Raw genomic sequence first — 26223 nt, 5'->3', positions numbered from 1 at the left:
GACTCATTTTCAATGTTTACCAAAAGAAAAAATGAAGCGATTTATTATTATTTCCTTGGTCTTTGCTCATTTTCTGTGAAGAACATATAAAATAACACATTTTCAGTGCCTTCACTCTGTACAGGGAATAAAAAAGTGTGGAGGTGCTGTGCCCCGTGTGTGTGTGTGTGTATGTATGTATGTGTGTGTGTGTGTGTGTGTGTGTTTGTATATGTGTGTGTGAGGATGGACAACATGGACAGGTTGCTGACTGGCTACAGCTGCTAAAGGAGAACCCTACGCTGGCCGCTTGTGATATTTTAAACATCTGGTATTTTTACATAAATTGTTATGGTTATGATTTAAATAAACAGTAATGTGGTGGGTCCACCAGACCACTGAGTAACAACATCAACACCAAACAAGGGTTAATATACAGGGTAAAAGAAAGACAGGCAGAGCAGAGAGGAGGAGGAAGCAACAGACAGAACTAGATTTTCAGAATTTCTGTATCACTCACATTATCCTGTTGAATTTTTTCTCCTCTTGTCTTCCAGGGCAATAAATTTCTCAGTCACCTGTGCTTCTGACAGTGGCCACGAGTTTTTCTGCGTAAAGGAGAGCGAGTTAACATACGGCAAGAAGATCAGCACTGCACTGTATCCATGGTGAGATTCTCCATACCACAAATCCATACAGTCAAAATTCTGCTTTAAAAGTGGCATTTTAATGTAGTTTTAATTTACAATCTGCATTTAAATGGTGCAATTAGTCTGTAAAACCTGAGTGACTGGTGAAATACAGACTGTGCTGAGTGACTCCCGTCTCTGTTTCAGCAAATGTGAAAAAGGACAGATTGTTGAAGTGCTTTGTCAAGGTAAGATGTAGGAAGATATCATCGTAGTCATGTGTAGTCATGTGTCATCACTGTCACATTTTCTATTTTTTACACCATTTATACTGCATGAACATTTGTGGATTAATAGACCAGCAGAAATTTTGAAGACCAAACATTTCATGTTGGTTTTAAAAGCACATTAGCAGGTCGTAGGTAAGGTTTTTCCCTTCTTCTATAAGGTTACCTTTTCAGAGGTTACTGAATAAGGACATAGTATCCCTAGCGTAACAAGTTCTATTTGTTGTTTTGACTTTTGCATTCTCTCAAATCTTGTGTTTACCTGCTTGTCAATGAACCGTGTTAACCTGCCCTCTACACAGCACATCCTGTTTCTTTTTAAGAGACACAGCTCACCTCACATTAAAAAAGTCTGAATGCCTCCTAAAAAATCATCTGAAATAGTAACTTTATATGAGAAAGAAAAAACATAATAAAATTTAATGTGCATTAAATGTAATGTAAGATTGTATTCCAGATAATCTTGGACTGTTTCTGTTGGTCCGTTTATCATGAAATATTTACACAAAGTAAAGGGCAGCTGGTGTTTTCCAATTTATAACTTTGTTTTCTGGGCTGTTGTGCAGACTGTGGACGTCGAATGCTCCCTGAGGAGCGAATTGTGGGCGGAGCTGATGCTCGACAGGGCTCCTGGCCATGGCAGGTCAGTCTGCAATATGATGGGGTTCACCAGTGTGGAGGATCCATCATATCTGACCGCTGGATCATCAGCGCAGCACACTGCTTTCCTGAGTGAGTCACACACACACACACACACACACACACAGAGAGACATTTGTTTTTATACCTTGTTAGGATGGGGGGTTACATATACAGTATGTCTTATATGGATTTATGGACACTATTTATATAATAATAATAATAATAATAAAAATATGTCCCATGTGTATTATTTATATGTAAGCACTTGTATTGTTGCTGTCCAAAAAAAAACAAGTAGGCGACTTTACAGGAGAAGGCAAAAATGTTCTTTACTTTTAATGTTAATGTGAAGTTAATGTAAAGAGATTGTATTTTAAACAGTTTTGGAGCATTTCTATTGGTCCATTTATCATGTCATTTTTACACAATGTAAAGGACAGCTGCTGTGTTCAAATGATGTAATAAAATAAAATAAAAAAGTAGATATTTAGAAATATAGACTTAAAAAACTATAGACTTATAAAAACAGGTGGAATTTTTTTGGACAGCGATGATATCCACAGTACTAGTCAAAGGTTTGGACGCACATTCTCATTCAGTGCTTTTTTCTTTAATTTTATTTTCTACATTCTAGATTATTATTAAAGATATGAAAACTATGAAGGGAAATATGTAATAAGCAGAAAAGTGTTAAACAAACCAGAATATGTTTTATACTGTAGATTCTTCAAAGTAGCCATCTTTTGCTTTAATGACAGCTTGACATTCTCTCGATCAGCTTAATAATATGTCCCATATGTATTATACATACAGTGACCGGCCACCTCATTAAGTACACTTACATTGTATCTACTGTCCATTTGGTCAGGTCCACTTATCATAAGTGCATCTTGTAGTTCTATAATTACAGACCGTAGTACATTTGTTTCATTAGCCCCCTTTCACCATGTTCTTCAATGGTCAGGACCCCACAGGACCACCACAGAGCAGGTATTATTTAGGTGGTGGGTTATTTTCAGTACTGCAGTGACACTGACATGTTAGTGTGTTTTGCACTTAAATAAATGGTTCACACACAGCAATGCTGCAAGAGTTTTTAAACACTGGGTTCACTCACTGTCCACTCTCTTGTTGTTAGGTGTGTCAGACATGACAGCTCATCTTTTCATCTGTTCATCCTTCCTTTTTTTTTAGTCATCCTCAACTATCCTCAGTCCAGCAGTGACACTAAAGTGTTTAAAGCCTCATCAGAATGAATTTATGTCATTCAGTAAATTAACATTATTTTCATCATAAAATGATTTCAGTGCAGTTTGTGGCTGCAGGTTCCAACCAGTATGTTTGAAAAGCTGGAAAATGTGTTAATGACTTTAAAAATGTATTTAATAATTAATCATGTTAAAGTGTTATTATTATGTAACGTTTATCATGTTAAAGCATTATAAGGATATTAATTTTATTTATCATGTGAAAGTGTTATTAGTATTTTAACAACCCTAAATATGAACAAATGTAATCTATATGTATTGAGGAGTTTCTAAGTCTAACCTTAACTCTTATCATAAGCTCTGTAACCAAAATAAATCATTTTGTCCTTAAAATGCACAATCATAGATTCACAGATACACCCTCAGACAATATGCTTATTTCTCAGAACATAAACACTCACAGAAACCCTTTATGTATTCCTAATTATTCACAAACAAGCACATACATACTGTACATACTGCATATACACACAGGATCTCATCATTTGGGTATCTGTATTCTCAGGAGATATCGTCATGTATCGAGGTGGAGGGTGCTGATGGGCTCCATCTACAACACCCCCATTCATAAGAATGTGGTGATCGCTGAGGTGAAGACGGTCGTCTACCACAGCAGCTATTTGCCCTTTGTCGATGCTAACATTGACGACAACAGCCGCGACATAGCTGTCCTGGCCCTTACCAAACCACTGCAGTTTACTGGTGAGGTTTACGTCAAATATATATATAGCTGTGAAATCATTAGTAGCAGAGCATGTTTTAATGATATAATTATGTAATTACATTTAAATTGTATAATGTGAACTGAATGTATAGCAAAATGATGATAACTCTGACTTCTAAGGGTTAATATTCTGTATTATTTTTGTGTAGAATTGAAAATAATTTCCAACGTATTCCAAAATCCATGTGTGGTGCATAAAAGAGATTTGACAATCTGGTGAATTGCCCAAATACCTTCATGTTACGTAACTGACTTGTTGACTTTCGCCTTCTTATGAACTTAGATGACACTACAAGTCAATGACTGAAGAACATGAGAAGTTTTACTGTAACATCTTAATTAAGATATTTCCTCCTAATTTCAGCAACAGTATCTACTCCCTTTCAGTAACAGCACTGCAGAAAGCTGGAGGTAAACGCATCAGTGCTGTAGTACCTCCCTCCAGTCTCAGGTTGCCACAGTCTGGAGAACAAAGGTCCTCTTTTTCTGGCCCGAACAAAAGACAATGCTATCAGAACTCTCTGGAAGAAATTCTCTGTAACTGTCGTGTAACATGTTCCCCTTAGTGCATCACAACACTGGAGGAGGCATAATGTCCAGCAGTGTTGTTAAAGCGATGGCTAAAAATGTACACAGTTTTAGCCAAACACAGTCTTATTTCAAATATAGTCAATAATCCTAGACATGTTTGGTGTCTGACGTTTGCTTCTTTAGTTGTGTACCAAAGGTACGAATGTATAGCCATAAGGTTGGCATTGTACAGGCTGAATGTCTAACTCATAGCATGCAGGTTCTAGTATGAGTGAAATTGATCAGATTGAGCGTATTTATCAAACGCTATAAAGGCTAACAGTACTAAGCCCCCCCTCCTCATAGCTGTGCAGTTATTTGATTCACTGGAGAGCAACAGTATGTAGAACAAACTCCACCTTCACCAAAATACAAAGCTGACTATTACTGCAAGGCAGCAATGCAACAATCAAGTCTTGAATCTGAGAACAGAAACAGTTTCAAATGACACAAGAACTGATCGGCCACTGCTCACAGGAGCTACAGAGGGAACATCAATAAGAACCTTTATCAGTCATCTCAGTTTATCACAGTATCCTTCTGAAGCTGCACACAACAAGGACCCCAGTGTCTACAGACGTTTGTTCCAATCTTACACAGCACCACCTGATTTCACTAATGAGCCCCCGGCAAAAAAGAAGGGATCCTAATTAGTGAAGGCGGGTGCTGCACTGCATGGCCCTCAATGGACTCCTTTTCTTAATATTTTCAAGAGTTTTTTTGTAATTTTCCTGCATATTCAATTAACATCGATGTAATTATTTACATGTAATTGCATAATTTCATAATAATGTGGTTAATAACATAATTAAGCACATTCAGTTTCTGTGTAGACATGTTCAAATATGCTTCTGAGTTTTTTTCTGTTTGCTTCAATGTCAAAAAATGTTTAATTCAGCATGGAAAGATTTTTTTTTGTGAAACAACAGCAATAACTTCAACAAATTCAAACCATAATAAATGATCACTTCATCTACTTAAAATGCTTAAAATGTATATTTTAAAATGTAGAATCTGTATTTTTGACAGAAAGAGCAACAAGTTAATTATGTATGCATGAATAATATCACAGCAGACTGTTATATTATTCCTAATTTCAAAGTGTTAAAAGTATCTTGAAAGTGTTTATCACAGCACTGTATATAACATTTCTTATTTTAATATATGCCTTCAAATCAATACCACTTAATAATAAGACTACCCTTATAAATGATTTATGCAGTTTGGTTTTAAAATTTGTTTATTAATGGTTATTAGTTAGGCTTGTTGCTTGCCAAATAGTGATCCTGCATTAATCTTACCTGTTAACCCCTTAAAATCCCAGGCTTATTACATACTAAGGCTTAGTATTCAGTAACTACAGGGATTTAATTCGAAAGAGGCCCTGAATATTCTGTTGTAACTCCCGTTAGGATGAAGTAATCTGAACCAAAAAAATGCACTAATACCTTGACGTGTGTGTAATCGATTGCATCACATGCGATGCTGGAAGTGATCTCCGTTTTCTGCCAGACACTTTTTGACGCGGTACTCCATGTTCCTGAACATATCGGCAAGCATTTCAGGGGGAATAGCAGCAATTTCACATAGGATGTTTTCCTGCATCCCGGCTTGTTCGAAGCTCCATACGCTGAGGAGCACATTGCATGTTGTTTCGTTCAGATTGCTTTGTCATAGCCAGAGTTATTACAGAATATTCGTGGGGCTCTTTCCTGTAGCTGAACTATTCTTCGGTTACAGAAGTGTATAATAAAACTCATTAAAGCGGGTTAAACCTCAGATCCTGCTGGTTATTAATCTTACTTTGTCTTCTCTATCAGTCAGTATTGAATCTGTCAGCTTTATCACATCCATATCCATCAGATAGAAGAGCTCAATGTTGCCTCAGTGTTGCTATAAATTCCAATATCACCAATATAATTTTATAGGGTAAAAGATAGGGGTGAGTAGTATTATATTTATTGTTACTGTGACAAATTACATCACATAATGTCACAGTATGATTTTGTGAGTATATTATGGATATCGTCAGTACTTAAATAACCCCAACCAACTGTGTGTAGTATTACAAAGAGAGCACAATTAGACCTGTTTAGTGCAGTGCTGTATGTGAAATGTTGAATAAAAATCATTGCCTTCGTAGTTTTGATAGTGTTTTTTTTAAATATGGCACAAGTAGTTCTCTTTTTCTGCCCCAGCTTATCAAACCTCAGAAAAATGAAATGTGAATTGTGGAAATGGTTTCAAGTATCGTCATGTTATACTTGCCATATCACCCATGCTGATTTTGTAATTGTGAAATTTCACAATGTTGAAAACTATTTTATTTACCAAAATCACCTCATAAATACACTTAGTTTACATGCAAACAGCACCCAACTGTATTTTAAGTTTCCTGAATGTCATTTTCTTGTATCACATTTCCACCAATGCCAATAAATCAGTGAAACCTTACTTGTTTTATTGGCCAAATGATACATTGATTAAATCCTCATGCACCTCTGACTGGTTCTCTTCTCTCACATTATGTTGTAGACTACATTCAGCCAGTTTGTTTACCCACCTATGGCCAGCGGCTGGTTGATGGCCAGATGGGCACCGTTACCGGTTGGGGAAACGTTGAGTATTACGGTGAGTGAGTCTAATGATCTTTAATAATGATACAGCATTAAACTCCGGCTCGTTGTTCTGAGAAACACAATCTGTGAATCATAGACCCCAATTTAGCGCACCATCCATCACCACCAGAGTGTTTCATTTCTAATAACTTCATTGACTTGGCTAGGATTCTCCATCCCTCTCTCGCTCCTGATAAGCTTCATGTCTCTGAACTCCATCATTGATCTAGGGTTTGACAGTAATGAGTGCTGAATACTTGAAGAGGAGAGGGAGTGATGGCCTCCTCTTCATAGCAGCCTCTTTGATGATATGAGCGTTTTATCCCCCCTGACACCTTCACTTCTGTCTTTATTTCATCTCTCTTCTTTTATCTTCCCTCTCCGCTGTCGTTCTCTCTCATTATCAGGAACCCAAGCGAACATTCTGCAGGAGGCCCACCTCCCCATCATAAGCGATGCTGTCTGTAACGCCCCTGATTATTACGACAACCAGGTCACCACCACAATGTTCTGTGCTGGTTATGAGAAAGGAGGAACCGATTCTTGCCAGGTATACTACTGTGGGATTGCACCACCACATACAGCAGACACCAGAGGGCGCCATTCATTTCTAATTGACTTTAATTACAATGTATTCAGTATGCCAGATTTTTCCTGTGAGTGCCAATTTTTTTCCTGTGATTTTATGCACATTGACTTACAGTACAGTAACTACTATGAATTATTTATTGATTACTGTGAAAATAATGCAGATGAATGACAAATTAAAGGAAAATCCTGAATAAATGAATTAAGAAGTATAGACAGGTGTACTGCATGATACAGTTAAGCAGATAAAACCCTACCATGCTCTGTGACATGTATAAAAATGCTGAGAAGGCCCGGTTGACCTCGATTTTGGCTCAAGTTGGCAGGAGGAAAAGATCTAGGTGACTTTGAAAGAGGGATCAGCATTGGGACACAGATAATTCACTTACAGAGACTGTAACTGACTAGTGTTTCAACAGAAACAGTGACTAAAGTGATATTTGCATTTAGACATATGGCAAAGACATAGCGAAATTGGAAATTGTGGTCATTAACGCATGTTCAGTGACTGTTATGCTTGTGTATTAGTGCAATATGTAAGAGCAACTGTTCCTCAGGTGACTGAGAATATTAACGCAACATCTGATCAGACTGTGTCACCTACATAGAGAGGGATATTATAGTAGGGCTGCAGTACACAACCCCCTCATTACAAAGATGAATGGAACTTTGTGAGTTCAGTGGTTCAAAAACCATCAGCATTGGTCTACAGAGATACGGTCAGATAAGTCGTCCTTTGCCATATGCTCCACAAGTTCGTGAGTCCATGTGCAGTTTACATGAAGAGAAAGATACAGGCCTGATTTCTTGACCTCTGCAATGAGGGGGTCTGGTGGTGCTGTTATGTGGCAAGTCTTTTACTGGTCAGATTTGGGTTCACGTGGCAGGGGGGGTCACTACAAATCAGTGCAAGTTATTCTGACTGAGGACCCTCATCCTATGATGAAACATTTCTGTTCTGAAGGGAGTGTTCTCTTCTAGGATGACAGAGCCCCCATCTACGGTGCACAAGAGGTCACTGAATGGTTTGATGATGTGAATATGATGTGCTTTGGCCTTTGCAGACACCCGATCTCAACCCAGTTGAACTCCTGTGGTAGATTTTGGACTGACATGTTAGACAGCACTCTCCACCACAACATCAAAACACCAGTTGAGGGAATATCTTTTGTAAGATTCGTGCGCCAACCCTCCAGTACAGGTCCAGAGAAGTGTAGAATCTGTGCCAAGGTGTCCTGAAGCTGGTCTGTTGGCTCATGGTGGCTTATGTTGATTTTTCCTTTGAATTGCTTGTCTATATGTTAGTTGTGTAGCTATGTAAGTGAGGAATTTAAGTGTATGAGCCTTTGCACTTTAAGGGGCTATATAATGGATGATGGCTTGTGGAAGTACATGATTTTGTTCCTTGTGTTAACTTGTTAATTCTTGTGTTTGTTTATTTTTCTTACTCGTATACATCAGGGGGACAGCGGTGGCCCATTTGTGGCAGCTGACTGCCTGTCTAAGACCAGTCGCTACAGGCTGTTGGGAGTGGTGAGCTGGGGAACAGGCTGTGCCATGGCAAAGAAACCCGGTGTCTATACCAGAGTGTCCCGCTTCCTGCCCTGGATATCCAGTGCCATGAGAGTGAGCAGTCAAACCCATTACACACCACACATGCACTAGGGGAGTGAAAAATTAATCTTGAAAGAATCTGAATCAATTCACAAAACGGCTCTGTGTTTCCTCTACTACTCACTATACCCAGAGAATATAGGATACTTTTGCACAGCCCAGCTTGAAGAGTGAAAAGAATGCAGGATGTTACTAATGCACAAATGTTTGCTGTAACAAACTGATAACAGAATTTGTGAAAACAACCACGACTGCTTGTGTTGGCAGTAGTCATGATACTCAGCGTTATATTATTTCACACCTATAAGCCATGACATTATGACGACCTCCCTGATATGCTGTTGGTCCTCTGCATGCTGCCAAAACAGCTCCAACCCGCCGAGCTATGGGCTCTACACGACATGAAGGTACCCTGTGGTATCTGGCACCACAACGTTAGCAACAGATCCTTAGTCCTGTAAGTTGTGAGGTGGAGCCACCACAGATTGTTCCAGAACATCCAACAGATGCTCAATCAGATTGAGATCTGTAGAATTTGGAGGCCAGGGCAACACCTCAAACTCTTCATCATGTTCCTCAAACCAAGGTCCAGTTCTGAGGCTCGTGTTCCCATTGTAGGCATTTTCAATCATGGACAGGGGTCAGCATGGGCACTTTGACTGGTCTGTGAATGTGCAGCACCACACAGCAGGGTGCGATGCACTGTGTGTAGCGACACAGTCCTACCGTAACCGTCATAAAAAAAATTCTGTGGCTTGTGCCACATTCTGTTGGTTCTTACCAGGCAGGAAAGCCTTTGTTGCCTATGCGCAATGACAAGTCTTTGGTTGCCCAATACCCTGCAGTCGGTTCATGGTGTGTCCCTCTTCTGATCAATGTCAGGAGGTATTCACAACTGCTGACTGGGGGCGCCCCACAAGCCCTGCCATTTCGGACCTGTTTGGCCATAATGATTTGGCCCTTGTCAAAGTCACTCAGGTTTTCACTCCTGCCCATTTCTCTCATGTCCAACACATCGACTACAAGAGGAAGACAATCAAGGTTATTCTCTTCTGAATGTATCATAATGTTTCGGCTCTGAATGTATCATAATGTTTCGGCTCGCTGGTGTATGATTTTTATTAAAGATTTTCATTAAATCACTTGGTTATGACCCACAATATGATTAAAAAACTGACAAAATCTTGCAACACAACTATATATCAACTTTGCTATTCTGAAATTTAAAATGAACGTGTATTAAAAGCTTGCAAAGTCAGTTAGCCAAATAAATTACACGTCAAATTTTCCATACTATAGTTACCTAATTCATTTGAGCGAAGAGTCTATTATCCATCTTTTTTACTTTTTTCTTTTCTACTTCCTCTCCTTCTCTGTTCATCTAGACGTATGAGAATTCCCCAGGAGTCCATAAAATGGCTCGTGCATCCACAGCATAGCCCACCTGAGACTTGGACTTGCCAGAAGAGACAGAGATAAAATCTAATGTGTCTCGCCATGATGGACGTCATAATGTCCCCAAGACCACCAGAGTCAATCACTTTGACACAAAGAAGCCAAGTACCCTCTTCTGTTGCCTTGCCATAACTCTGAATAATACATTTCACTCAAAAACCACTAAACTACCTTAAAGTTATCATCTGGATGAAAAACAGTGGCTGTAATTTTAGAAATGATACAGCATAGCTTAATACACAGTTTACAGGGTAACTTTGAAAGCTTATGAGGCCAACTTCATACATACAGGTCTTTTAACAGGTCTGAATTCAGCAGTAAAATAATGGTGTCATGTCTTGTTTACTACGAGCCAAAAAAGGTCAACACTGTTTTTTTATGTAGGGGCAAAGTGCCTTCAGATGTACACTCAGTTCCACTGAACAGAAGGAAATTATTCAGTTGATTTTTCACATCCTGGACAAAGCAGAAAGTGCAAAGGAAATTTGAAATGTTTTTTCAAAGTTATAAGCAGAACAGTGGACCAGTTACTCTTACCTGAAATCTATGAAGAAATGTAGTCCAGTCCGTCTGGTTCATTAGTTATGGTGCATTAGATATGATACAGTAGGCTACAAGGCTGGTCTTTAGTCTTTAGTATGAGGACTTGAACTTAGGGCTATATTGAGCCATGGCTTACACAGTGTAATACGTTAACACATACAAGTACATATGTGGAATGCTAATACATGCCAAGGTGGACTGTTCAGTGAGTAAGTCAATGAATTTATGCCTATCATAAAGAAACCTGTGGCCTTTCACAAAGGACTTTATGACTGTCGTAAGAAATACGATCTAAACTAATTGGCTACAGTGTTTGTATTTTGTTTCTCTTCTTTTTTCATTTCTTTGTTAATGGATGTGGAAGGTCAGGCGCTAATATGAAGAAGTAAAAACCAAAGACTGCTTTGTTTAGCAGCAGTAGTGTTGATGTGGCAGTCAGTATTTCTGCTTAATATTGTGTTCATTGTTGTAAATATAAATAGCTTCATTACTATGCTATGAAATATTTTAATTGTCGATCGTGGTCCGAGCTGCTATGTTGTAATTTTAGACGTTCTACTATAACAAGCTACTTCACAGTAAGATATTTAATGGAATTTGGTAACGTTAGCTCTTACGGCTAATTGAGAATACACTACAAAATCAAACTCCGCTGGAGGAAATTAACCTTTGCCTATTTAAAGTATTTGATGTTAACTGATGTTCTCTTACTAGTGACCGGCCCCTTATTTCCTTCACACGGTCTTTATCTCACTAGACTTACTGTAGATGACTTGAGATCCGGTCTACTGCCTGACATACCTTGAGGAATATGTATCAGTGATAACTTTTTCACCATATGCACTTTTTCTCCTTTATGTTCATAAAGCTACAGTAATTTTTGAGAATGTATGTACATGATGGAAATTCAAACTGCTTACCTCTGACTAATACACTGATTAGAATGTATGTTTTTGTCATTTTAAATGTGAATATTACAACCATGATGTTGAACATTGAAATAAAGTCTTAATTTTGAATAAAAGTACCTTGTAAAAATGTATGTATACAGAAGAATTTATTCTCAGTGTTTTTCTGCAAAATAAGCAAAATAGTTCCACTTTTAAAAGGCTGATAAGTTAATAGGGGAGTTTTGTACATTTTAAATAATTAAATAATTTTAAATTATTTTTAAAATAAATATGACTTATTAGACTTTCAGAAAAGGATGATTCTAAAGTATAGGTAACTGAATCAACTGTGTTCAATATCTTTATAAATCAATATACTAAACCTCATACTGTCATGAAGAAAAGAGCAAGATGGCCAAAACATCTTACAAACCAAGGATGTGCATTAATAAAAGAGAAGCAGTCATTTGCCTTCATGATATTGAAGGCTGTTGAGAGCCGTCCGCACGTCCGTAACATGGATGCAGTACAACCAAAGCTACAATTTCTTGCAATAAAATCATATTTGAAGTCCCTGATTGGCTGGATCAGATGTATTAGAGCAATGGTGTCCAAGCTTATCTGCACCTGTGGCTGCAGGTTTTCACTCCAAACAAGCTGAAGTACTTGTTTAATCAGTCCGTCTTAGTCTTCAAACATTTCATCAGGTGACCTCCTGCTTTGTTGGAGTGAAAACTTGCAGCCACACCATCCCTCTGCGGATAAGATTAATACAGGGGTGTCCAGAGTGAAGTAAGGGGCGGGGCAGCTTATTGGATACAGGTTGGAACTAAACTCTGCAGGAAGGTAGCTCTCCAGGACCAAAGTTGGAGACCATTGATGTAGAGGCTTCCAGACGCTTCCGTGCCATATCGCATGTGAACAAATCTGAAGATGCCAAGTTGACCTCAAATTTGAAGGAAAAGATCTAAGTGACTTTGGAAGAAGGTTCATTGTTCGGGCATGGATGGTAGGAGCTTCAGTCACAAAGACAGCTCAACAGGCCTGGCTCGAGTTTCAATAGCAACAGTGACTAGAGTGACACCTGCATTTAGATCTATGGGAAAGGCATCAGTAAATAGGGTTGGAGATTGTGGATGCAAGTGGACATTTGATGAGCGTGATGTTCCTGCATTACTGTTTCTCAGGTGACCAAGAACGTCAACACAGAACACGTTCAGACTGTCTCAGCAAGAGCAGTTTGACCATGACTACACAGAGAATGTTACAGTAGGGTTGCAGAGCACAAACGCTACAAAGACGAATGCACGGATGAGTCGTCCTTCTTTGTATTCTCCACAAGTTGGGCGAGTGCATGTGCAGCATGCACCAAGATAACAGGACAGACCTGAAATCTTGAGCCTTACAATGAAGGAGTCTGGTGGGGGCCATTTTGCTAGCATGCTTTGAGTCCACTTGGGTCTGCTTGTCCTAGAAGGAAAAATCAACAGAGTTACTCTGACTGATGACCTATCCTGTGATAAAACATTCCTATCCTGATGGGAGTGGTTTCTTCCAAGATGAGAATGCCTCCATCAACAGGGCACTAGGGATCACTGAATGGTCATACGCTACAGCCTTCGTTCACCAGATCTCAACTCAACTGAACACTTATTGTAGACTTTGGACCGACATGTTAGACAACGTTCTCCACCACCATCATCAAAACACCATCTGAAGGAATATCTTTTGAAGGAATGTTGTTCCATTCGTCCAGTACACTTCCAGAGACTTGTAGAATCTATCCCAAAGTGCATTGAGGCTTTTCTGGTGGCTCGTGGGGACTCAAGACCTTAGTAAGACACTTCATCTCTATATTTCCTTTAATTTGTCAACCATCTGTACACTCTCAGTACTAAACTGTCACTGTAGCACTACCCCTCTTGTCACTGGGGTGGTACCCTCAAGGGTACATCTCAGTACCTTTAGTCAAGGAACATAATTGTATCATAATCCATTGAAATTATATTTTCTAAGTAGTATTGATTCTACACACCCCGTCTCGTCTCCAGGCTTCTTATTTTATTGCTCTGTTTCAAAACATTAGGAAACGTATTTAAGGTTCACAATTGGACCTTAAAACCACTGAATGCTGAAGAAAACAGTTTGATTAAATGCAATGGGAGGAAAGACGTCACACTTCCTTCTTTTGTGCTGTTTCATTCCTGTGCTCATTGAAGAGGTTATTTTACAAGGAAAAGGTGACGGGAAGCTAAAGGTTTTATCCATACTGAGATTACATTAGTGCTCAGAAGCTCTTTTGAAATTCACTGGAATGTGCCACTGAACGCACCTGTGGACATACTCTTCGAGGAAATCCGAGATTCTGTTGCCCATGTGGCTACGTTTCCTGCACTTTACCAGGTGGCGTGCTAAAATTCAAAGATCTTTTAACATGCAAATGATGTTGATCCATGGTGGTATTTCAGGGATAACAGTGATAACAAGCTTAAGATGTTCACGATCTGCATTAAAGTAGAGGTGATGTGAGGCTTGACCCTCGTGTGAACTGAATAACCACTTTTTGATTGTATCTTTTAGTTAATCTACAGGATTGGTTTGCAAGTAAAGAATCAGGTGACTTTCTCTTAATGGCCTATACCACATGACTTTTTATTTATAAAAGGAAATCTTGAGATGCTTAATTTAGCAGGCTGATCAGAACGCCTAGATTCACTTTATTAAAATAGGAGGATCTTCATTGTGTAAACTCTAAAGCAACTCATTGAGACCATGTGCCCTTTCTTTGCAGTCAATGTAAATGGGCCTGTTTGTGCTACTTTGTAAGTAAAATGCCTCTCACACAAATGGCAATTCTGCAAGGGGTAACATGGAATCTGTGCTACTTACATAAGGAAGTTTGAAGAAAATACACTGGCATGCTCCTCTAGAACTGAAATTGGTATGTGCCTATTCAACCTGTTCCAGGAAGATTCCTCAGATTTCCTCCGCTTACAAATGAGAAGTTTAGTCGTATTTTGTTTGCCACTGTGCCTCCTCAGGAAGAATAAGTCTGGCTGAGGTGTTGCTGGATTGTGGGTCAGCAGAAGGGGCTTTTATTGCCCTTTGGGACGGGTTCCTTTACCCATCTTCTCAGTGAGGTGGAGACCAAGGAAGGATGAAGATATCTAGAGGGATGTCCCTTTATCTATTATTGCTTTTGGTCTTATTGCTGGAGTTTGTTTCTCCTTCAGCAGGTAAGTTAACATTTTGCTTCATGATATGGAACTTCTCAAACAAACCACTGTTCATCTGTAAATGTAAGAATATGTGACTATTTGGGGTTGAATGTCTTAAAACAGGGTCATAATCTATGACACTATGACAAAATTGGGACAACATACAGTTGAATGTCTTGACACAGGGTTCTGACCTACAACACCATGGTTAAATGGGGACAATTTGAAGTAGAATGTCTTGAAACAGGGACTTTGACACCACAGCAAAATGGGGACCACTTGTGGTAGAATGTACTGAAATAGGGTCCTGACCTATGACACTATTGCTAAATGGGGACCATTTGGGGTTGAATTTCTTGAGAAAGATGTAGCCAATGACAATACTGTAAAATGGGGACCATTTGAGATTAAATGTCTTAAAACAGGACACAATAGCTAAATGGGGACCATTTGGGGTTGAATGTCTTGAAACAGAGATCTAGCCTATGACACTACAGCAAAATGGGGACCACTTGTGGTAGAATGTCCTGAAATAGGGTCCTGACCTATGACACTACTGCAAAATGGTGGCCATTTGGGGTTGAATTTCTTGACAAAGACATAGCCAATGACAATACTGTAAAATGGGGACCATTTGGGGTTGAATGTCTTGAAACAGGGATGCTGGGCTATGATGTTATGATGGAAAAACGTTGCTAAAGTTACAATGATCACCTTAAAAAAGCAGATTTCGGTAGTTAGCCCAAGTGATACGAAAGGTGCGTTGTTCAAATCTGATGCTCGAAGGTGTTTTGTGTAGTTGTGGTGTTCTTGATGATCCTCTTTGATAAGCTACAAATGCGTAAATTGTTGAAACTCAGTTGTTAGGGTGAAAATTAGGTTTTGGGTCAAGGTTAAAATTAGGGTTGGCGTGAATGCTAGGTTTAGAGTTGGGGGAAAACATTCAGGTGACTTCAACAGATATTTAGTGTAGTATCTACAGTGGACCATTGAAGTAAAGGGTTAAAGACTTTCCCCTAAACAGACACAGATTTGGATGTTAAAAATGAGACAATAAGTTTTGTTTAGAACAGCCAACATTAGAATAGTCAAAACGTTGGCCATTTCTTAGTCAAATGAGCAAAGAGAATGACAGCATCAGATAATCTTACGTTCTTTTTCACCACGCTTCTCCTGGCCTCTGACCTGAAGGGCTCAACTACACTATTATCCCTCAGAATGTCACTGTAAGCACTGGCAAATCGGCTACCTTTCGCTGCGGCGCTTTAAGCAACAGTTTGTCTGACAGACTCAGCTTTACTGTCCAGCGTCCCGACACCAACTACTCTCTGACCTGCCCAGGAAAAGACAACAACGTTGCAGCTCTGGTGAGGGACTTATTGGTTCTCTTTCATGTGGCCCTATGTTCAAACAATATAAGCAGATACTTTTAGCTTTAGCTTTAGCTGTTATCCTCAGTAAATAAGGATGACTGATTTGGACATGATTCCAGTCTGTGTTCATTTAATAATGATGTGTAATGATTCCTTTTTTTTGCATCTTCCTTACAAGATATCTCTTTATTTCCTTCTAGTTGCTGAATGGACGATGTGAAAACAATTCATCTTCAATCATTGCCACATGGGACATTGCTAATGTTGCAGCAAACGTTAATGGCACTGTTTTCAAATGCAGCATCAATGGTCTCAGCGATAAATATGGCTACCTTTGGATTGAGGGTATGTACAGTGTTAATGTGCTGTGCTAAAAATACAACCAAGAGAATTTAGCACTAACACTACGTTAACAAGTAGCTACCTGCTTCAAGTCGTTTTGTGAGAAACAAAATCAATCGTACTAGGGGTCAAAAAATGGGGTGTTTCTATAACTACTGGCTGTTTGGCTGTCCAAATATTTCGAAAATGGACAAGAAAACTATAAAAGCTGTAAAAAAAACTGCATATATTTTTGAAATTTCAGTCTGAATTGAATTTGTCTTTACAGTTGCACATGGTTTTTATCACTCTAAGCTGGTCACAGTAAAGATATTTTCACTGTTTTAAGGTAGAAATGGCAAATTGAATGACCTGTTACATTAGCTTTGGCAGATCTATTTGAATTTATGAATGTGGAACTGATTTATAGTCTAATCAAAAACATTTTAGTTATAAGCTGTAATGACACACAGAAAATGCTTAACGTGAAAAGATATTTACTTTGTTTTTCTGTGAATCCAGGGATGTCTATATTAAGTTTCCCACCCTTTGAAGCAGGTTTGTTTGGCTTTGAATAAAATATATAGGTCATATAAGGATATAGAAATGTGGGAAAGACATGTTTATAGAACAAAAGGACAAATGACTGATCATTAACAGGATTTATTGATATTTGTTTTGATTTACCCCGTATACAATACACAACCAAGCGAAGACTGAAAAGATTAGAAGGTAACAAATCACAGGTGCACAACATGCATAAAACTGGTATTTTGGCTATGCTTGATAAATTACATTAGCTTGTTATATTTAGCATCACATTTAGCTCATTATATTTTCTATTGTTCATACTAAAATCGTATATCTAAAAATCCACTGCCAGGACACAAATGCTGCTTGTAGTTGCAGAAATACTTCAAGAAAAACAGGTACTTCAAAACAAGCCGATTGGAAAACACTCTGTTGCACACATTTAGCAAACCAGAAGCAACCAAATCTCTCTCTGTCTCTCTTTCTCTCGCTCTCTCTCTCTTTCTCTCTCTCAGGAAGCAGTACATACTATGCTATGCTCTTTGGCTGTGTGATGGGAGGCTTTTTTGGGATTCTAATAGTCTTTGCTGTGACATACGTCTCCCTAAAGAGATCAGAGAGACTTCAGAACTGTTTCAGTAAGTCACTCCTTTCTCATATGTTTAACTAAATACTTTGTTTAATATAACAGTTTGAAATGGACTACAGTGAAATATTTTTTCATTCATATATATTTAGATTTATAGTATATTTAAAGGTTTGTGTCATCCTATAAATACAGCCAGGTTCGTTATTACAACATCAAAGGTATTGGGTTAAATAATGGATATGAAAGTACAGACTTTTAGCTTTAATTTGAGGGTATCTACATCCACATCAAGTGAATGAGTGCATTCGTTTTTGGTTGAGTCTTATTTTTAGAGTCTAAAACATAACTGGACAATTGGCTGCTCAGCCGTTCCATGGCCAGGTATGTGTTGTTCCCCATTTTTTCACTTACAAGTACGCAAATAAAAGGTCTAGAGTTGATTTCAAGTGGCATTTGCATTCGCAATCTGTTGCAAGTCCAAGAGCTTCACTGCCAGTGAAGCAAACCATCATTAGGTTGAAAAATCAAAACAAACCCACAGAGAGATGGAAATTCCTTTACAACTGTTGACCAAATCAAGAACACCCTCCAGGAGGTGGGCCTATCTGTGTCAAAATCAACAGTCAGGAGAAGACAACACCAGAGTAAATACAGAGGGTTTACCGCAACATGTAAACCACTGGTAAGTCTCAAAAACAGGAAGACCAAATTTGGCCAAAAAACATCTAAAAATCCTGTACAGTTTTGGAACAACATTATGGACAGAAGAGACTAGTACTGGTATACCAGTAGTACTGGTATCAACTAGTACCAGAATGATGTGAAAAGAAGAGTACAGAGAAGAGAAGCAGTTGTTCATGATCCAAAGCATACCACCTCATCTGTGAAGCATGGTGGAGGTAGTGCTATGGTGTGAGCATGTATGGCCGCCAATGGAACTGGTTTTCTTGTATTTATGGACGATGACATGACTGTTGACAAAAGCAGCAGGATGAATCCTGAGATGTGTAGGACAATATAATCTGCTCAGATTCAGCCACATTCTCGACACCAAAACTCATTGGACAGCACTTAACAGTTCAGATTGGACAATCACACCAAGCAAACTCCAAAAGCAGCCCAAGAATTCTGAGGGCAAAGAAGTGGAATGTTCTGCACTTTCCAAGCAGGCTATGAAAATGGTTGTAATTCCTACACTGTTCACCCGATCTGGATGTAAACACCCTCAAATGAAAGCTGAAATGCTGCACGTTGAGCTCATATTCATTCAACTCCAATATGCTGTGGTAGACACTTAAAACAATAACTTTGTTGACTATGTGTACTGTAACATTTATGATTGACAGGTCTTGACCAAAGAAATCTCATCCTGTAACATCTTGTGTCTGCCTTTTTTGCATGTTTCAGAGGGCCGAGATGATGATGATGAGGGGACGACAGCAGAGACCTCGAAGAATTACTGATTTGAATGCTCATTTTCTTCTGAACAGAAATCCTATTTATTCCAGCTTGATGAAGCATATATGTGTAAAACTCGATGTTTTGTGCTAGAGAAGTTAGAGCTGTTTAGAAATGTAAGAGAACTCTGTATTTCCCTGTTGATCCAGCAGAGGGGGCCATTTTTTCCTCTGTGGTAATGAAGCAACTTACCCTTAAATAACGACATCTACAAATGTAACTAATTGTTGTTAATACAACAATAATCTTTGTGCAGTAAATGCACTTTTGCTGAATGCACTGGCACATATGTTTATACAGAACCATAAACACTCAAAAAACCCTTTGCATGATTAAAGGGTTCTTTGCATCATGAAAGTGTTCTTCAGAGTGCAGATTGCAGAGTGCTATAGATGGTTCTATATATCACTTTTTTGAAAATGGTTCTATATAGCACCAAAAAGGGTTCTGCTATTGTTCCAACGTCAAGTCTGTAACAATAGAAGAACGCTTTTTGGTGCCATGTAGAACCATTTTCAAAAAAGTGCTATATAGAGCCATATACAGCATATTCTCCATCAATCTGAAGAAGCATTTCACCGTGCAAAGAACCATTTAATCACGCTGAGCGTTCCTTCGAGTGTTTATGGTTCTATATAGAACCATTTCCTTTACTAAAAACCCTTTGAAGAACCATCATTTTCAAGAGTTTCATTTTCCATCCAGTTGCTTATGTTCACTGTTGCTTTCCAAATGTATTGAAATGGATATAAACATTACAAAAAAACAAGAAAAAAAATCTATTTAAATATATTTAGATGTTTTATTTAATAATTAGAGAATTCTATGAACAAGTGAATAATGTACTGTAAATATCTATTTATTAAGTTATCTGCCTTTGATCACTGCTTTTGAAATATGACAAATTAGATAATAGTTTATTATAACTTCCGAATAAGTTATTAATTAATGTTATACAGTTTTCTCAGTCTTTAAGAATCTTCAACAGCTCTGTTTATTTTACTAGACACATTTAAAATGACTTAAATTCTATTTACAGCATCCTAGTGTCTAATGTACTAATTATGCGCATATTAGAATATCATCTATACATTGATCCATAACCAGGCTGGTTTTAGGTCAATAACAAATGTAATTTTTTCAAAAAAATGATTCCAGACTTCTGGTCAGGGGTGGACAGACGAATCTTTACATAGCTGGTCGGCTCGACCATGTTCCTTTCTACTACTTTCTACTCTATGCAAACATGTAATAACGCCATATTCTTTATTCTCTGAGTGACGAGCCAATGTCGTTCTCTCTCATGAAGTCAAGTACTGTAGAAGTTCAATTGACCATTTGCAAAATTGTTATTGTTATTAGTTATTGTTGTTACGTCCGTCATACTTTGCAGTTCAGACTACCTAGTAACATCCGTAGCACTTGTGCTAACAGACTAAAAAGTTCAGTAGTGCAGAGAAAAATGTAGAAGCACAAGGAGGAGTTTATTTCAAACCTTATTAATTCAAAATATCCTGGCTTTACGAGAAGTTCAGTGCAGACAAACATGTTTAAAAACTGACAAAATACGAATGCTGGCCCATCATATGTTGTGTTTTAGATGCTGGTATGCTGGTCAACCAGCATGTCCATGATAGGTGACCAGCTAATCCAGCACCAGAGCAGCACAGACCAGTTAAATTCCATGCTGGTTTGCGCTTGTTTTTTCAGCTGAAAGTAGGGGGTATTAGCGCGGAAGCTAACCCTTAAGATAAACTAATGCTACCGCTAACGCTGGGGCTACTCAGAGCAATAGGTAACAAGAGGACTTGTTAGAAGGTCTTTCAGCAAACTAATAATGTTATTTATCATTAGACAAATGATTTTAATCAAAGACAGCAAGATAAAATGTAGTTTACCTTCAAGCCAGGATTAGCCCTGTAATAGTTTTGACATTGGACTGTTCAAATAGTTTAATCCAAAACTTTTTCAGATTTAGGAAGGGAATAAAAACAGCACCACCCTCCTAATGATCAGGATGGCGCATGTCTGGTATTATACTTTCATCAATATCACTCTTCCACCATTTCTTAACCAAATAATTCTGACTGCCAGCAGCGTTCTCATTGAGGTTTGTTGTGAGGAGATCTGTCGGACCTTTTCCAAAGGCAGTTTAAGGGGAGACTTCCTATTTCTCCCATTTTACCAAAAACATGACTGCAAAACACTAGAAGGCACCAGCGAGCAAGTCTTTTATGAATGGAAGTGAATGGAGCCAAATGGCTAAAAACTAAAAAATTAAACATTTTTCAAGTCATTTCTGTGGGAACGTCCTTTAATTTTAGAAAGTAGAAAGATGTTAAAACATTAAAAATAAAAGGTAGTATCCTTAGTATCTTCAGTGTCTTTTTCCTTTTTTAAGTAAATGGGTTTGGGCCAGTAGGGCGCTAGCATTACTGCTGCTAAATGCTGATGAGTTGGCATTACTGCTACTGAGTGCTGATTGGCTGGCAAACTGATCCGTAAATTGGCTGAGCGAAGCAATTCACACTCCCTGACATTATTTATGTACATGAGGCGCTATTATAATGCTCTAAAGCTGGAGTACCACATTGCTCAAAAATATAACAGCAGTCTTGAAATACTGTATACTGCTCCATGATTAGAAAATAAGTGCATTTTTGATATAAAAATGCAAACTATGACTTTGCCCAAAAGCTCTATTGGAACTCCATATGAACCACAGGACTAGCTCTGTAGCGCCCTCTAGCATCTGACACGCTTTGCTAAGAGGCAGTTCTCCTTACTATACGTTCTCTTGCTTCTCCTTCACTGAATGGAAGAAGGAAAATGTACTGATGATTGGGATTAACTGAGAGGCATGTCGATCATAAATGACAACAGTCAGTTTGCAATAAGGTATGCATTTCATTTCCAAAAATCGAATTGGGGAAAACTGAGTAAATTTGACTTTCAAGTTTATATTTTTTTGGAGGAGCTGAAAAATTATTTTCTATGATGGGAGAGCCATCATAAAATTCAATTAAATGCCAAGTTTTAAATTTGATTTAATTTTAAGTAAATTACAAACGCTTCCATTAAAGAACTTTAAATACTGTTTGATATGTTACAGGCCTAACGCTCCTCGTGATCATAAACATCTGTAGAAATCAGAAAATGCAGAAAGCCTTCTGCTTTGCACAGCTCTTCGCTTTGTCTCATCTCACTGCATATTTTAAGCTGTGAAGAGGTGAGGTGTGTTTGTAGAAGCTCAGTAAATGTGACTGCACTGTTTGTCAGGTTACATTGCTGACACTTTCTCTCGTGATAAAACTGCAGAACTGTAATGATTAACTTGAGAGTTTTTTTTCCTTCTTTAGAGTCTGATTGAGATAGATACACAGACACAGTCTCCTCCAGAATTATTGTCCCCTTTCATGAAAATGAGTTACAATCAATATACACATGCAGTGGCTGATATTCTGGCCTTAAACAAATTGGTAAATGGCATATTTTTATTTTTTACACTGTTTTGGAACCAAAAAAAGTTTTCTTTAGTAACAGTGGACTTCACTCTTCACTACACACCACAGGTTTACAACTGTGTTCAAATTAGTAGAAGGCAAATGCAAAACTTTGATTTTTGTGTTCCTGTAACCATTCCTGTGTGGATTTCGAGGTGTGTTTGGGGTCATTATTTTGCTGAAAGTTTAATTCATGATGGATGACAAAGGGTTTTACATGTTTATACCCCAAAGAAACAAGCAATGGTCAAAGCCATCAGTGGAGTTCTTGGAGACTAGGAGCAATTAAAGACTTTTTTCCCGAAAGATGCAAAATTCTTTGGTTTTATTTAAAATATTATTTAGGTGGCAATAGTTTTTCCCCAATAAGTTTTTAAAGAATACACTATTCTTAAATTAAAACAACACTCAACACTAAATTGAAACAACACTAAGGATTTCTATTCAGTTAATGCTAAGCAGTTTTTGAGGAACATTTGTTAGATAGATAGATAGATAGATAGATAGATAGAACTAATTGAGTGGTTCTGCAAAATATTCTGTGCACAATAGAACCATCAACAAAAACAAATGGAAGATATTACCATTCATCAAACTTTTTGGAGAAATATAAAATTTATTTTGGAAGTCCAGCGTCCTACTATTTATTTTTTAACTACTTCTCTCTATTGTGCTTGTTAGTCAAATACCTAAAGTTCAATCAATTAGTCCCTTTTGAGAAAATATATGGTGAAAAAGAATTTTTGAACCTAGTGAAGCCATTTTGAACTCTGAAGTGTAGCTTCATAGATCTGATAGAAATTTACAATTAGTGCATGAAACGTTTAGCTTTTTTGTTTACTAAAAAATTTAATTTCAATGATGAAAATTCTATACTGTGCAGAAACATAACTTAAAACATGAAATTAATGTTTTGTGTTAAAGTATGAACATGAAACTATGTGTAACTAAATGTTATTTTTAGTGTTTTTATACCATTTTACCCAGTTATCAATGTTAGATTTTTGATGCAGTTTAGATCCTGAAGTGACATGTTTAAAAATGAATAACTTAAAAGCTATTTGGAGCAGAATTTTGAAATTTTGCATGGTTGTGTAAATTAATTAAATGTTTTTTTGTTTTTTTTTTAAAGAAAAGTAGGGATATTAAATAAAACAAAAATTCTGCAAGTGAACATTTTGAAAACTGACTGAATTAATTTGAATTTTTCTATAGAAATTTAGAGATATTGCATAAAAAACCAAAATTCTGCAAGAAAATTGAATTTGAAAAATGTATTAACATGAAACTAGATTTACAATGATATATTGTTCTTGTTGTATTTTTACCCTGTTTTGCCCAGTTATCATTCTGTAGACATGCTAAGCTTTTGGATGCATTTTAGAACCCGAGGGGGCAAACTTTAGACACGCGTAAGTGTCAGGGGGAGAGTGTGCTTTCAGCCTGCGTGACATTTGTAAGGCTTAAACACTGGCAGCTCTCCAACCTTCAGTATCTCTACCGTCTCCTTGAGGTCGACTCCCTCATGGACACAAAATCCTGCTGCAGGACCTGTGGCTAGATAAAGGTGGTGGTAGAGGTGGAATCTAATAATAGTGAAATGTCTCGATTAGATGCCCCGAGGTTGCTGCGGCGCCCAGCTATCAGAGCCAGAGGAGGCTCCTATAAATCTGCTGTTTGATGCATAATGCTGTTCTCAAGATGTGATTCGGTAGGGAGGATTTCACTTTGAATAGCCCATTTCTGTCATCTGAACCACGGCTTCTCTCGCAGTCTGTACTCTCCCATGCTGTGAAGCTCATGGAAATCTGCTGTTTCACATGTAGTGCTTTTCTCAGGCCATTATTCAGGAGGAATATTTTTTTACACTACTGTTGTGTAATGCTAAAGTTGTGGCCAAGTCTGAAGCTAAGATGGATTTCTATCTATGCTGTTTTCAACTTAATTCAGAGGTGGGAATTAGTAGTGGGTGGTATACTGGTTGAAATTTTTCCTCAAGTAATAATTATCATAATTATTACAATGGTGTGACACAAATAAGCACACGTAACGCAACATACAAACACTGCAAACCACGCTAATGTTATCCTGCTTGACCGGATTGCTGAACAATGGATAATACAGTAACATTTCAACTGAAAACAAAAAATCAGCAGGCCCTCAATTACCTCCCGCTGTCTAGTCTGTTGCATTTGAAGTAGGCCACATTGTTTTCAAGGCATCGGACATATATGAAAGGCCAGTCTTTTAGGGTGAGCCATAACTTAACATGAACACTAGCGTGAATGCCATGCTTCATCTCATACCACAGTCTTGCTCAGGGCTTTGTGCACAAAACAAGCCTTGGCTCAGCTGATACTGAAGTTTGAATGATTGTAATATTTCCAAATTTCCAGCAGTTTTATATGGGATGCACACGTGGCTTCTTATTCAAATTCCCCTTTCCACCTTAAATGGTGCAGCAGGTGCCTGTATGGGCACCAGAATGTAACTGCTGTTAAAACTGTGAATTCTGTAAGAAAAAGCTGGAAAATAAAAAGCCAACTTGAAGAAATTAGGACTTAAAACAAAAAGAAAGCAATATTAACATCGGTTTGCTCAGTTTCATTATTTGCACAATAAAAGTGTTTCAGATTTACTTTGTTTGCTTGTTGAAAATGTTTTTTATTAAAAAATGAAGGGAAATCTCAGAATATTAAGCTGCTGTTAACCAACAAAAATAGGATTAGTTAAGCATCTAAAATTGTTTTATTTAATATATATACTGCAAAATATACCCAAACCATCAGAAATTGTATTTAAACTCTGATTTAAGAGTATTGTTAGCAACAAGCTAGCCAGCTAACATTAGTGATATGTGTGATAACTAACTTGGTTTCATTATATACAAACTTATGCACTGCCTTGTGGCCCCTGCCACAAATTCTGATGAGATTTGCAAGACTGAATTTCCAGTTATCTATTCTGAATAGTTTCATTTAGTTTTATATTACATTTGAAATGTTTTTTATGCCTGTTTGTTCTTAATGTCCCAATCAGGTAGGCTAGTTTATGTGCAGAGGCCTTCAAATGGTCGGGGTGTTAGGGGTGGTATGTTCGTAGAACATACTTTCTCTCAATCTTTGTCACCTTCCTCCCTCTTCATCTGCTTGCCAATACCAATATAATCCTTATACACGCAGCCTAATGTACGACAAGGACCGCTGAACATGCAGGCAGATACAGTGTCCTTGACTCCACCCATGTGTTTATCCCTGATGCTTTGTTTTGAACTTTGGAGAGAAGTCACAGAGCAGCAGTCAAGGTGGTTGGTAGGTAGTTAGGTAGATAGATAGTCACTGGTGTTACTGATCGTCATTGGTGTTACACATAAGAAAGGTAACACCAGAGACATTTTTAATGAAAAAATGCATTTTACAAAAT

General features: G+C 37.9%; 1 protein-coding gene across 1 annotated transcript in view; it reads left to right on the top strand.

Annotated features, from left to right (window-relative positions):
- Window positions 1-11959, top strand: part of hpn (hepsin) — a 34695-nt gene extending 22736 nt beyond the window's left edge. The window contains exons 6-13 of the mRNA XM_036558912.1: window positions 537-647; window positions 816-856; window positions 1462-1627; window positions 3311-3507; window positions 6635-6730; window positions 7125-7267; window positions 8767-8931; window positions 10305-11959. Coding sequence (XP_036414805.1) covers window positions 537-647; window positions 816-856; window positions 1462-1627; window positions 3311-3507; window positions 6635-6730; window positions 7125-7267; window positions 8767-8931; window positions 10305-10358 — 973 coding nt within the window. The 3' untranslated portion in view covers window positions 10359-11959. The remainder of the gene's footprint in view (window positions 1-536; window positions 648-815; window positions 857-1461; window positions 1628-3310; window positions 3508-6634; window positions 6731-7124; window positions 7268-8766; window positions 8932-10304) is intronic.
- Window positions 11960-26223: the final 14264 nt, after the last annotated feature.

The sequence above is a fragment of the Colossoma macropomum genome, unplaced genomic scaffold (assembly GCF_904425465.1).
Source record: "Colossoma macropomum unplaced genomic scaffold, Colossoma_macropomum, whole genome shotgun sequence".
NCBI classification, from domain to species: Eukaryota; Metazoa; Chordata; class Actinopteri; order Characiformes; family Serrasalmidae; genus Colossoma; species Colossoma macropomum.
This window is presented reverse-complemented; position numbering and strand designations above follow the sequence as displayed.